The 12,666-nt window shown below is 40.5% G+C and overlaps 1 protein-coding gene across 16 annotated transcripts in view; it reads right to left on the minus strand.

Moving 5' to 3' along the window:
• The window catches only part of ANKRD28 (ankyrin repeat domain 28), a 154,931-nt gene that overhangs the window by 29,799 nt on the left and 112,466 nt on the right, over nucleotides 1-12,666 (minus strand). For 15 of the 16 annotated variants that reach the window (XM_072944646.1, XM_072944217.1, XM_072944179.1 and 12 more), the window contains 5 exons: nucleotides 9,152-9,294; nucleotides 6,134-6,346; nucleotides 2,520-2,598; nucleotides 1,472-1,586; nucleotides 461-543 (listed from right to left, as the gene is read on the minus strand). In XM_072944646.1, coding sequence (XP_072800747.1) covers nucleotides 461-543; nucleotides 1,472-1,586; nucleotides 2,520-2,598; nucleotides 6,134-6,346; nucleotides 9,152-9,294 — 633 coding nt within the window. Of the gene's footprint in view, nucleotides 1-460; nucleotides 544-1,467; nucleotides 1,587-2,519; nucleotides 2,599-6,133; nucleotides 6,347-9,151; nucleotides 9,295-12,666 lie in introns of those variants that run through there. The other variant, XM_072944660.1, reaches the window with a different exon arrangement.

Consider the following 12,666-nt stretch of genomic DNA (forward strand, 5'->3'; position numbering starts at 1 on the left):
TAATAAGGATCGTAGTTTTTAGTAATATTTATAGAAACCTATTGATCCTGTTTTGTTTCAAACTCACTATGAATGTGTGTAGCATTTTAAAACCCTAGTTAGATATGGCATAAATAATTTCACAAACCTAAATGGCTATCAGCTCTTAAAAAGGAAAGATGCCCATGAAGATAGTCTGCGTCAAGACGTAAAGCGGCGGCTATGGGAACAGCCCATATCCCACTCCCTAGCTGAGAGGGAGGAGACTGCTGGAAAAATGAGATCCCCCCCAGAGCCAAAGAGAAAATTCAACCTGAAAATGAAAGGACTCAACATCTTCTAAGATGGGTTAATAAAGGATCCATACTTGGACATATCTGTATGTAATTTTGGAATAGCACAGTAAAGAGACTGTATTAAAATGGGGAGGGGGAGTTTGCGGAGGAAAAAGGGGTAATCTGTCTGTGAAGGTTCTACTCACCAGAAGAAAGAAGTTTCCTACAGCAATCTGAGAAACCACTTAAGGCTGCCAAATGGAGGGGGAACATTCCATGTATGCCACGCCTGAAGACAAACACAACCACCACATAAATTACCAGGAAACAGCTTAGCTTATCCAGCAATCTCCCTCTCTGGGGACGGTCTTTCAGCCTCAGCACTACTGTTGTTGTGGATGTGGGGGCCTCTCCTGTGCATGCAGGACGTGCCCCTGGGCTGTACCCACACAGGCCGACAGTGACACCCTCCTGCCCAGAGGATGATGACCAAGAACATCTAGACGTTTGCCTGGGGAGCAGAATCTATTCTCCCCACCCCTCCTCTGAGAATCACTGCCACAGGGCAGTGTTCACTGCAGTAATTCCTGTGATGGTAGAAAACTGGAAGCAACCTGTGTTTGCAAATAAGAAGGATGAATAAATTGTGAAATCTTTAAACTATAATTAAATTTTATAAGACGAATGAATTACAGTAACTTATAGAGATGAGAAAAAAGCCCAAATTTACATCTAAGTGGCTAAATCAACAACTTCATGTACATGTAAAGAAAAGTTGCAAAAAAGTATACAGCAGCATACCACTTACAGAAACTTTAAAATATGATTAAAAACATGTTTATGAGTATATAAAAATGTAATAAAAATATAGAAACATACATAAGAATGATAAACATCAATTTAAGTAGGGTGTTTATGCCTGTAGAGCATGCAAGAGAATCCATCCTTTAAACAAAATCTTACATGGAAACTTATATTACTTAAAATCTAGAAAGAACTGGGATAAAAAATATGAAAATACCCTATGATGGCTTACCCAATGAAATTGTATTAAACATTTTGTTTTACCACATAGCCAATAGAAAGGGGAAAAAGCTCAAGTAGCGAATACTACACTGAGGACAAAACCCACATCTTCACTTGAGGCGTCTAGAAAAGCGTGTGTCCCACCCGGCGTGTTCCCCCACCACGGCATCAGCGCCCGGGGAAGCACTTACTTTGCAGTGTCAGCACCACTTGTAATAAGCGTGTTGATGAGCAGCTCATGGCCGTACCTCGCTGCTATGTGCAAAGGGGTGTTTCCGTTCTTATCCTCACAGTCGATCACAGCGCCTGCAGCAAAGGGCGGACTGTCAGACATAGGACTAGGAAAAGATCAAGGCACATCTATCACATGCAAAGTAATATAAAACATTAGTCAAGGCACAAACTGATGGATACAGCAACTGAACTACAGATTTCATGCAAGCACATTTAATTGGGTCAGGCACTGGGGTTACAGATTTTATACTTAAAGCAATTTAGTGGACTGAGCATAAGATTTTAACAGATTTAGGAATGACAACAGGCTTCTGGGGTCCCTGTGTTTGGAAACCATAGCATTAAAACAAAATTAAACACATTTCTCTAGAGCAAGACTTTCCCAGCTTTAATGTTGCACTCTACACGTTACAGAGAAGACTGCACGCAGTGCTGCATGAACTACTGGATCATGAGCCTATCCCTACCTTTTCCCTGCAAAATCAGAACAAATATTATCCCGAGGGCTACTAACAAACAGTTCCTTGGAACATGGCCTGTGAAATGATGCTTTAAAGTAACGTACCTAAAAGTTCTTTTTATTTAAAAATTTAGCTTGCCTAGTACTAATTCAAATGCAAAAGAATACAAGTTCAGGAAATGAATAAAAATCCTAAAAAGAGCTGAAAGATTCAAAAGGGGAGAAAGAAATGCAACCGAGTTTTAACATATAATACAAACTGTAGTGGAAAGGCAGAGTTTCCTACCTAGCAATGCTTTTAAAAAACTCAACACTAACTGCTAGAGAAATTATTATTTACAATCTAGGGGAAACAAAAATAAAAAGGAACATAATTTCAAAAGATGCAAGTACATGGTATCTTAAATTTTTTATTGTCTGATTTCCATGAGCCCTGATACTAAATGTAAAAAATGTATACACCACTATGACAATTCCTCAGTACCATTCATTTTGTGGATGCTTTTACTACATTTAAGAAAAAAACACACAGAAATACTTTTTACCACTCTGGATAATGGTTTGGGATCTGGAGAATCTACCGTGGAGGGCAGTCATGTGCAGTGGGGTTTTCCCATCTTTGCTCTGAAATAAACAAGCAAGAGATTAAAATACCTTCTTAGATCTGTAACATGTATTCACTGGTTTTATTTTGAATATCCTTTTGCAACTCTATTTTGTGTAAAAAGTACTCCTCAAGCATTAAGTTTAACTGAAGCCTCTGGCGGTAAAACAGCTGTCCAAAATTATGAGTTAACTTTTTACTGTGTGTACCATAAAGCACAAATATACAAAAAAACTCAATAAAAAAGGCTCTGACTGGTGGGTATGGTGTAATCATATCATTCTTATTTCACAGGTGGGGGAACGGAAGCAGAATGGCATTCGATGATTCCACCCAAGGTCACAGAACTGGGAGTGGTACAGCCCAGATGTGCTTCCCAAGCTGCAAACATGTCACATTGCTACAATTCCTTTGTTGTGAGAAAAGCTGAATCCCTCCTTGACCAAGGAAAAGCGAATGTTAGAATTAATTTCAGCCACTATAATTCACTTTAAAAACTTTATATATTATTTTGTTTACAATTATTTGTAATAAATAGTTAGCTATTTTCTCAAATTACTTATAATAATAAACCAGATTGTACGTGTGCATGTAAACGTAGAAATTCTGAAACTCGAAAGGAATTCCAGATCTGAAGAAAAACAATGCCTGAGTTAGGTGGCATCTTTTATTTTGAGTTAGGTAAAAGTCTTTTCTTCCCTGAAATTGTTTTGTTAATCAAATCATACATGTGACCATCACAAAGGAAAGAAGTATTTGGGGTATTCTGTTTATCTGACCAAAATTTAAAGTAGAGGGTGAGCTGGGAAAAGGTTTTTATGCAAGTGATACAACCAATGCTGTGGGGTTCATGCTAAGCAAGGTTATGAAAACCAGACTTACACTGCTTTTTAAAAACCATTCATTTTAACTCTACGCAGGACAACCAATTTAAAACTTATAAACTGAATAATCACACACCTAAATTTCCTTCCAATTTCTAGTCATCACAAGTTGATCAAGGACAGGAACATCAATATGGAGAATGGGATGGAAGAAGAGATGGAGAAAGGTGACTTGATAATCAGGAGAACATGAGGGTCAGCAAACAGAACTATTTTTATAATACCAGGCAAATGTCAAAGCCTTAGCTCCTCAGGCAAGCAACAATTTGATAAGCACCGATGTGACAAATAAACAAAATGCAGGGGTCAGTAATAAAGATGTCTTCTTGAATGAATATACATTCTTATTGGCCAAAAACTCACAGCTACCAACAATTTTTATATAATTTTAGAGTTGGAAGTTACCTTAAAAATTATTAACAAGATGGGAAATGTGTTTCAATGAACTTGGCAGTAAGATAATCAGACAATTACAATTAGCAGGATGTCTTATGTCCTCAGACAAGATCAAAGCAACTTCCATGAAATCTATTTTTAAACCATCGTCATAGCCTGTTGCCTTCAAATCTACTTAACCACCACATCTTGACTGCTTTGCTAAAAAAATTCCCTCGTAAAATCCACCACTGAATTTTCTAAATCATTAAGGAAGTAACTTGGAATAGGACCACAGGTCTGAGCATGCTAGGTGAGCCTCTTGCAGAATTGATTCTCTTTCCTACATTTCAAAAGAAAATACACACTTAAAAATAACCAAAGGTACTAGAGTCAACTATGTAGGCAATGACGTATGAACCAAGAGATTAATTATCAAATTGTAGTAAATATTTCTACCTAAATGGTACTATATAAAATAAACAGAAAGCCTAATTTTTACCTTTTAAAGACAGCACCATATAAACTAACAAATGTGCAATAAATAGCTAATGACAGAGGTAAGCATCCCCTCCTCTAGGACACTTCATATTTATATTAGCACAGATGATTTTAACTACAGCTACTTTATTATAAACAGATCTCCTAGACACTAAAAATATTTGGTTGACATCTTCTCATTTGAAGAATGTTAAGGTAATTTCAAAATTTTTATTTTTAAAATAGCCTGCCCTTCATTAAAAATTATTACTAGGCCTTTGAGGAAATAAGTGAAAAATCCCCCCCACCACAAGATTTTAGGTATTTTTTCTGGGCATTGATTACCCAACAGCAGGAATCCTTCAAATCAAAACAAGTAGTTTAAACTAATTATCAGTAAACTTCTAGCAGTTATTTAAACTATAAAAATAAAACTATAGTAGGGGATTTGATTGAGGACTGAAAGCTTTAAATGTATATTCTTAAAAGAGGCACTGTAACTGCAGTGGGTTCTTTCAGGTCTCTCGCACCCTCTCCTCCCATGGGTTGATACGTACAAGTCCTGTCCTTGAGCTGGGACAGGGAATTAAGAGCAATGACCTAATTATAGATGGGCCCTCCGCCACCACAGCTGTCAGAGTGGGTCAGCGGCATCATTAAAGGATGTTCTAAAGTTAGAGAGTGAGAACTGGACTCCCTTCTTGACCAGTCTGACAGACACTGGCTCACCACACCTACCGAAGAAGCTGACATTTTATGTAATTAAAGTGCTGGAAACACTTGAAGCTTAAATATTTTCATTAATCCCAAATGGTTCAATTTTGTTTGTGGTTTTCTTTAAACCACAAGATATAGTCTGGCAAGTGCTCAAAGAATGAAGTACTGAATTAACACAGAAGCAATCAGTGAAAGCATCCTGGAAAATATACAATGATGATTACACATTATAAAGTAGTTATGCTCAGCACTGTGGCTTCATGTGTGTTCCCAAAGAACTAAGCACTGAAGGTACATTTATGTTGGCTCCAGAATTTCTCCATATTTCTAAAAGCCAAATGCTCACTCTTGGAAGTGACTGATCAAAGACCCAGAAAGCAACTACTCCTTATACATAAAACATTGATTCTACCATTGTGAAAACTTTCAAAACAGAGAAGTTGGAAGACTCCCACAGTAAACAGCCATGTACCTACCACCTAGACTCTCTACCACCACCACTGCACTGCAGCGAGAATTCACACATCAGCCTCTCCACCCATCAGCCACCTACCCACCTGACTATGTGACGCTTTTCAGTTAGCTGCGGATGCCACTGCGTGTTAGCTCCAAACACTTTAGTATGCAGATCACTAACCTGGCTTCAATACCAATACATATTCAGCTTGTAAACTTCTAAGGGAAAATTTACACGCAATGAAGCGCATAAATCTTAAATGTACCACTTCATGAGTTTTGACTAAAGCTTATTTATACAACACAAAGCCTGCAGAAGACAGGACGTGACCATCAACCAGAAGGTTCCCTTATGCCCCCTTTTCACCAGTCCCCCCTCCCACAGGCAACAACTGTTCCGTTTTTGATTTTTATCCAACTATAGCGTCTGAAGCCTCATATAAGTTGAATTTTGTCTGTTCTAAGACCTTATAGAAATGGAAATAGTGAATATATTCCGGTGCAAGGCTTTCACTCAGCATAGTATTTTTAAGATTCATCCGTGTGTATCAGTGATTCATTGCTGTTTATTGCTGAAGGGCATACGCTACTGACTCCAGTGAACTCCTGAGCACTGCATATGGATTCTGATTTTATCTCATACCTTCATATTGACATCAGCCCCATTGCCTACTAGAAGCTCTAAACACAGTGCTCCATGAGTTGATGCAGCAGCAAAGTGCAAAGGAGTAAACCCTTTCTCGTTCTTCTGATTGACGTTAGCACCACAGTCTATAAGTTCATTCACGACAACGTCCTGCCCATTGTAGCAGGCGACATGAAGAGGCGTGTTTCCATAGGCATTTGGTTCGTTCATCTGTTGCAAGAAAAAAATGCCAATATTAAAGCAGTCTTCCTAATCACCATTGTTGCGAGCTACTCTGGCAACGCTGTGGCTGACAGCAAATCACTAAAGTGAGAAACAAACGGATAAATACACAGATAAGGCTTGTAACAACGTTAAAGTTCTTTAAAAATAATGAACACAGCAGCACTGTGGTATCAAATGGATTTTGTACCTCCAGGGAATATAATTCATACGTACGTCTACTTCGTGACAAAACTGAATGATTCCAAGAGATATTTGAGGAAAATGAAAACTGAAATAATGTATTTTTAAAAGCCTACTAGGTAAGGGACAATTATAGAATTAACTTGAATAATCAAGACAAGTGAACATAAACTGAAAATTCTGAGATACATTGAAAAACATGCATATTTTCAGCTGTTTTGCTCACAGTGACAAAAGATTAAAGCTGATAAATTAGCAGAGACCAGAATTTTTAGAAACTGAGTGACAATCATTTCTGTAACCAACTTGGACTCTAGGTTATCTTCCAGCCTCACATGTGGGCATTTTACCAAAATGAGTGTGCTCTAGACAACACACTCAACATTGCGAAATAATTCATGGGACTCAAGCTCTTTTCCTATTTCTCAGAAATAAACTGGTTGACTACTTTAAAGTTTATGTGACCTCTTTGTAGTGAGGAATTTCGCCTTTTTTCCCCGTCTTCTGGGAGGTCATGTATGGCACACCTGGCGGTAGCTGGCAACCCTGGATCTGAGGCGGGGTTAGGCACAGCTGACAGCCTTTAGAGTAGGGTCCCAGGCAACACATAAACTAACCACATGACTGAGGGTAGGGGCCTTGGGTCCCTTGGGATCAGGAGACTTGGAGACTGAAATCAACCACGCGAGCAATTCTGATCAGCCACACCCGTGTCATGGAGCCCCAGTAAAACTGTGACCACAAAGCCAGGTGGGCGCCTCTGCTGGGCAGTACTTTGTGTACAGCGTCACCCACTGATGCCGGGAGAGCAAGGAGGCCTAACCCCATGGAGGGGCTGAGGGCGTAGGGTGGAAGCTCTGTGTTCACAGTGCTCCTGGATGCTGCCTGTGGGTCTCTTCCTTTGGCTGTTCTTAATCTGTATCTTTTCTGTGTAATGAGCCACAACTGTGAGCATAACAGCTTCCAGTGGGTTTTCTGAGTCCTTCCAATGAATTATCCAAGCTGCAGGCGGCTTTGGGAAACTCTCAGACCTCTGGCTGGTCAGAAGCAGAGGCAGTCTGGTGTGGAGGCTGTGCCCTCTAACCCTGTGGTTCGCCCCAACTTAGCACAACTGTATTTTACATTTTCTTTTCTCAGGTCCTTAGTAACAGAAATTGGAGGAAGTGAAAAAGCAAGCCTAACTTAAGTCAAGTTACTCAGACTTCATCACCAAAAGCTGACAGACATGGAACAGATTCTCCCTCAGAGCTTGCAGAACTTTGAGAAGTTAAATTAATTGTTTTAAGTCACCTGTATTGTCGTAATTTATTATGTCAGCTCTACAAAAACTTAACAATCACACCATTGGAGGCCACATGTCACTAAATGGCTCTGAGTCTGACCACTTTTTTTGAGGGACACTCTCACCAGAGTTTATGTTATTTTGCTGTCAATAAAATAAGCTTTCAGAACTGCACCAGAATGAACTTGAAACAGAAACAAGGCTGCCTCATTTATCCACATCAAAGGTCTCCAAGACATTACGTGACTCCGTTGAGACAAAGCTGTGAGAACTGTGGGCTTAAAACAAAACTACCCTCTGTTTGCACCCTATAAGAGTCTACCTGACAATGTATGTCAATGTCTGGTCCCCACACTTTCCGTAACTACTTGTGTGCTTTGGACTGAGTGTCTCACATAGTCCTGAAGTTGAGTCTACTCAGCTCTACACAGTGTCACATAGATTCTTCATCCAACCAGAATACCTCCCACATTTCTGTCTGCAGTTGATCTAAACAACTCTTTCTATTTAATCTGTGTTTTAAAGAACCAGATGAGTTTGTCAAAAATGTACCTAAAATAAGGGTAAATACACTAAGAGTGGGTGCAAAGAAGATGTGCCGAGAGGCTGGACTGTGGGAGCTAGAGGTATCCTTAGCTAGCTCAGGTCCGGAGTCAGACACGTTCAGATGACGCAGCAGCCCTTCCTCACAAACAGCAGGGGACTCAGCCGCCAGGCCAGGATCCCCTGTTCTCCTGTCTCCCTCCGGCCGATGGCCGGTGCTGTGAACAGCGACGGTCACCTACAGGGAACAGGAGACACACTGGGCAAATAACGCTAACACCAACCCAGCCACTTAGGAAGAATAATCCAAGTGTGTCTGATCTGTGGGTTTCCTCAGCTGAAACAAAGCTACAGGGCCTAGAATGTGATGGAAAGGAGAAACTTCTGCCAATCAATTGTTCACCTTTGGAATGTGTTTTACCTCTTTTTTTTTTTAATTTTTTTTCTTTTGGTAGGGGGAGATAATTAGGTTTATTTATTTACTTATTTTTACAGGAAGTACTGGGCACTGAACCCAGGACCTCGTGCATGCTAAGCACACACTCTACCACTGAGCTATACCCTCCCCCGCTGTTTTATCTCTTAATATACTTTGACTGATTTCGTATCTTGGTCAGATATCAGTGTACCATATAGTATACAGAGGACTATAAACAGAAAAGCATTAGAAGACAAAAACATTATTGTAAGAAATTGTCTCCTGAATCTGTGTAACATGTACCACCACTGACAGCACAGATACACAGGCGCTCCGTCCCTTTGCACTGTTCAGCCGGTGCACCTACATCAACCCCCAGGTCTAGAAGGTACTTGACGACGCTGATCATCCCGCTGGAGGCTGCGGCGTGGAGGGGCGTGTACGACTTCTTATCCTTGCACGTCACCTCAGCGCCATGTGCCACAAGTAACTTCACCACTTCAATGTGACCTGAAATGTGTTTATGAAGAAAAAATACAGATGAGTACAGGGAAAATATGAAATATAATCCTGCGCATCTTTAAGGAAAGGTAAAAATGCAAATTGACTACATAGTGCATGACAGGACACCGATGAGTCACAATGACAACCAGAGGACAGAAAAAAACAATTCAGGGTAATTTTGATAAATGTTGATAGCGCTAACGAATCATTGAAAACAATACATTTAATGGATTATTTTATCTAAGGATAAATTTGTGATCTATAATCCTCCTTTTGCCTAGATCTTACTGTTTTTTCAAGGTTGTCTGAATACACTCTGAAGTTCTCCAGTTAGCTTTTTATGTCTAATGTAAGACTTCAGTTTATGTTTGTATGCTTTAGTGGAATCTTCCAGTTGGGAATCTGGGAACGACTTGGGCTCATTTCTTAAAAGTGCTAGGTCTTTAGAACACACAGCTAAAAGCTGCTTCTCCCTTGTTATTTCCACTGGGTGTCCTTAACCTTTGTCTGCTACCCACCCTGGCAGGCTAGGTTATATATGCTGTGGTCAGTAGTCGGCTCCCAAATCTCAGCGGCTTGCACAGTTAAGTGTTTTACTGTTCACTAGTGTTACTGTAACTCGGTAAGAGGGCTCTGCTCCGTCACTCAAGGATCCAGACTCACGAAGCTGACGCCGTCTGGGAGGCAGCCAGTCACCGCACCAGGCAGACCGCACAGTCTTACAGCAGTGAGCGAAGCTGTGGCCCGGGGCTGAGGCTGCATTCACCGGTCAGCCGGCCTCGGGCCCTCAACCCCAGGGGAGGCCAGGAAGGGGAACATGTATCTGGAAGGTGGGAGAACCACTCTTCTCTTTCTCTGTCTCCTCGCTTCCTGTCAGATTAGCTTACGCAGGGCTTTCTCCTCTCCCATAATCCCTCCCACCTCTGAGCCTTCCTTCATGAGAACGAGTCCCTCCCTGTACGGAATGTTCTGCTTGGGTATTTCTTTCTAATCATTGTTACTAATCCTTGAAGGTCACGTCAGTTCCCTTCTTCCCTAAAAGTCTTACAAGACTTCGAGTTCTCCAGAACTGCATGGCCAAAAGCATCATGTACCTGCAAATACCACCTAATAAGCATTTAATACTCTTATGATCTTTCTTAAACTTGAGCCATCACTTAACTAACTCTTTAATTACTTTGATATATTAAGTTCCCAAATACGTATCTTCAAAGGCAAATATCATTGGGTTCTATGTTCTACTTCTTGGTATGGTTCACACAAAACAGGCACCCAATAACTACCTGCTACATTAAACAAGCTGCTCAGGGTGCCATTTTTAATACTCCTTCATAGGGAAGGAGCATATCAAGTTAATAACTATAAAAATGAGACTTTCAGCAGGACCCATCCCCACTGAAATAAAGACACTATGAGATGCACAAAGAAATCAAGTAGATTTAGTTGTTTATATAAAAATTATCAATTAAAGTGGATACTTTCAGCTATCTCCCCCCATCTCAGTATGAAAAATATCTACTGTATTTTTAGGAAAACATCAAAAGACTATCTATCAAATCATTAGATGTCAAGCTAAATGTGACTACCATGCAAAGGTACTAACTGGTACAAAAGCTCTCATGACACATCACTCTCTGAGCTACGCCCTAGAAAGACAACTGCTTGGGCTGATTTTAATGGCTGTACTGAAAACCAGGACTTACAGTACCCAGGAGGCTCACACACAGATACATCTTTAAAACTGAACAAAGCATATTATTCACTAATATGCCAAAGTGAAAATCTTAAAAAAAACTCAATTTTTAAGACTAGAAGGCCCATAATACAAACATACTGGAAAAACTGTTCAAAACCAACATCTCATTATAAGTAAATGATGCAGATCATACTAATTGTGTGTACAAACTAGCAGACTCCAGGAAATGTGAACTTTTCCTAACACCAGTACAGCTGTATTTTTAAAAAGCATGCACAGGCAATGTTAAAACTGACAAATATTTATTTAAGCACATTTCTGAAGTATGCATCAGTTCCTTCAATGGACCACTACAAACATGAAGAAAGGGCCTTTGCACAGCCAGCTGGGGGTGACTTACTTAAAAGAAAAAAGGGAAGAAAGTTCTAGAGTGAAATAAATGGTACTGTTGTAGCTGGGTGGACCCTAGTCAGAATAAGCATGTATCTTCCTTATCAATTTACAGAGCGGTGCTACCAAGGGGACTGGGTTTCATTTAACTCATCTGGGGCTACTTTCAGAAGGCAGCATCCGGCAGACATGCGTGGCACACATAATGCTGTAGCCAATAACAACGTCTTTTAAACATCACACCCATGCAATGTGAATGTGATAAATGTAACCACTATCCTTCAGTAATCTGGAAAATTCTCTACATTTTTCTTTTGTTCATGAATATATAACTAAAATAAAATGGGCTATGTTTAGAATTTCTAAATTTTTATGGAAAGGAAAAGGAGAAAAAAATACCATTTCACATCAACTCAAATTATGCAATGCTTCAAGAAGAAGTAACGTACTGAGCTGCTTGTCAAGGTAATACAACATTTATTCAGTATTCTCTATGTCAGGTCATCACGGTAAGGTAACCTGAGGCAAAACTTGCCTGGATCTTGCTAAAGGTACTGAATGCAAGAGCAAAGATGAACGCGGAAAAGGGATCTTGACGAAGGTTCATGGGAGAGGCAAACTGTGGGTTAGGGAGGGGAAAATGCCCGGCCCATTGGGAGGCAGAGGTGGGAAAGAATTCACCAACAGCATAAGATAAGAGGTCAGGCCTCGCAGAGAAGGCAGGCAGCCTCTGCCAGGGGTGGAAGGTCTGGGCAAACAAGGATGCCTCTGAGAAATGAGTGGTAAGAACACGTGGATCCTCGCGTGTCTCAGGCTAGCAGCAACAGTGTCTCCAGCAGTGACAGTGACCGGGGTTTCAGGCCCGTCTAACAGACCAGTCAACAACAGTCTGCTCTCACATATTTAGCCCCTTTAATCCTCAACGCCTAGAACAAATGATGAGTTTTAGAAACTATGTGTCAATACTCCTCTTTTTCCAAGCTTAAAGCAAGGAAGAGACAGGGAAGGGAGAACTGTGAATCTCTGAATGTTTATGCTCAAAAACTAAATGAACCTCGAGGGCCAAGAAACACAGTATCTTTTTCAATCCACGATCGGCCCAAAAAGGGACACTCAGTAGATCGGGGCAAACAGAGCCATCCGAGGGCCCCCGAGACAGTAACGCACACCAGCTCTCCTGGGAGCTCAGAGGCGACTCACGAGATTCCTTGGCCTTCAATTTGCCTGTTTAGCCAAGTCTAATTCTCTGGAGATACAAGGCCTGGTGTATTCTGCTTAATGTGAAAACCCTT

Source organism: Vicugna pacos, chromosome 1, assembly GCF_048564905.1.
Source record: "Vicugna pacos chromosome 1, VicPac4, whole genome shotgun sequence".
Lineage (NCBI taxonomy): Eukaryota > Metazoa > Chordata > Mammalia > Artiodactyla > Camelidae > Vicugna > Vicugna pacos.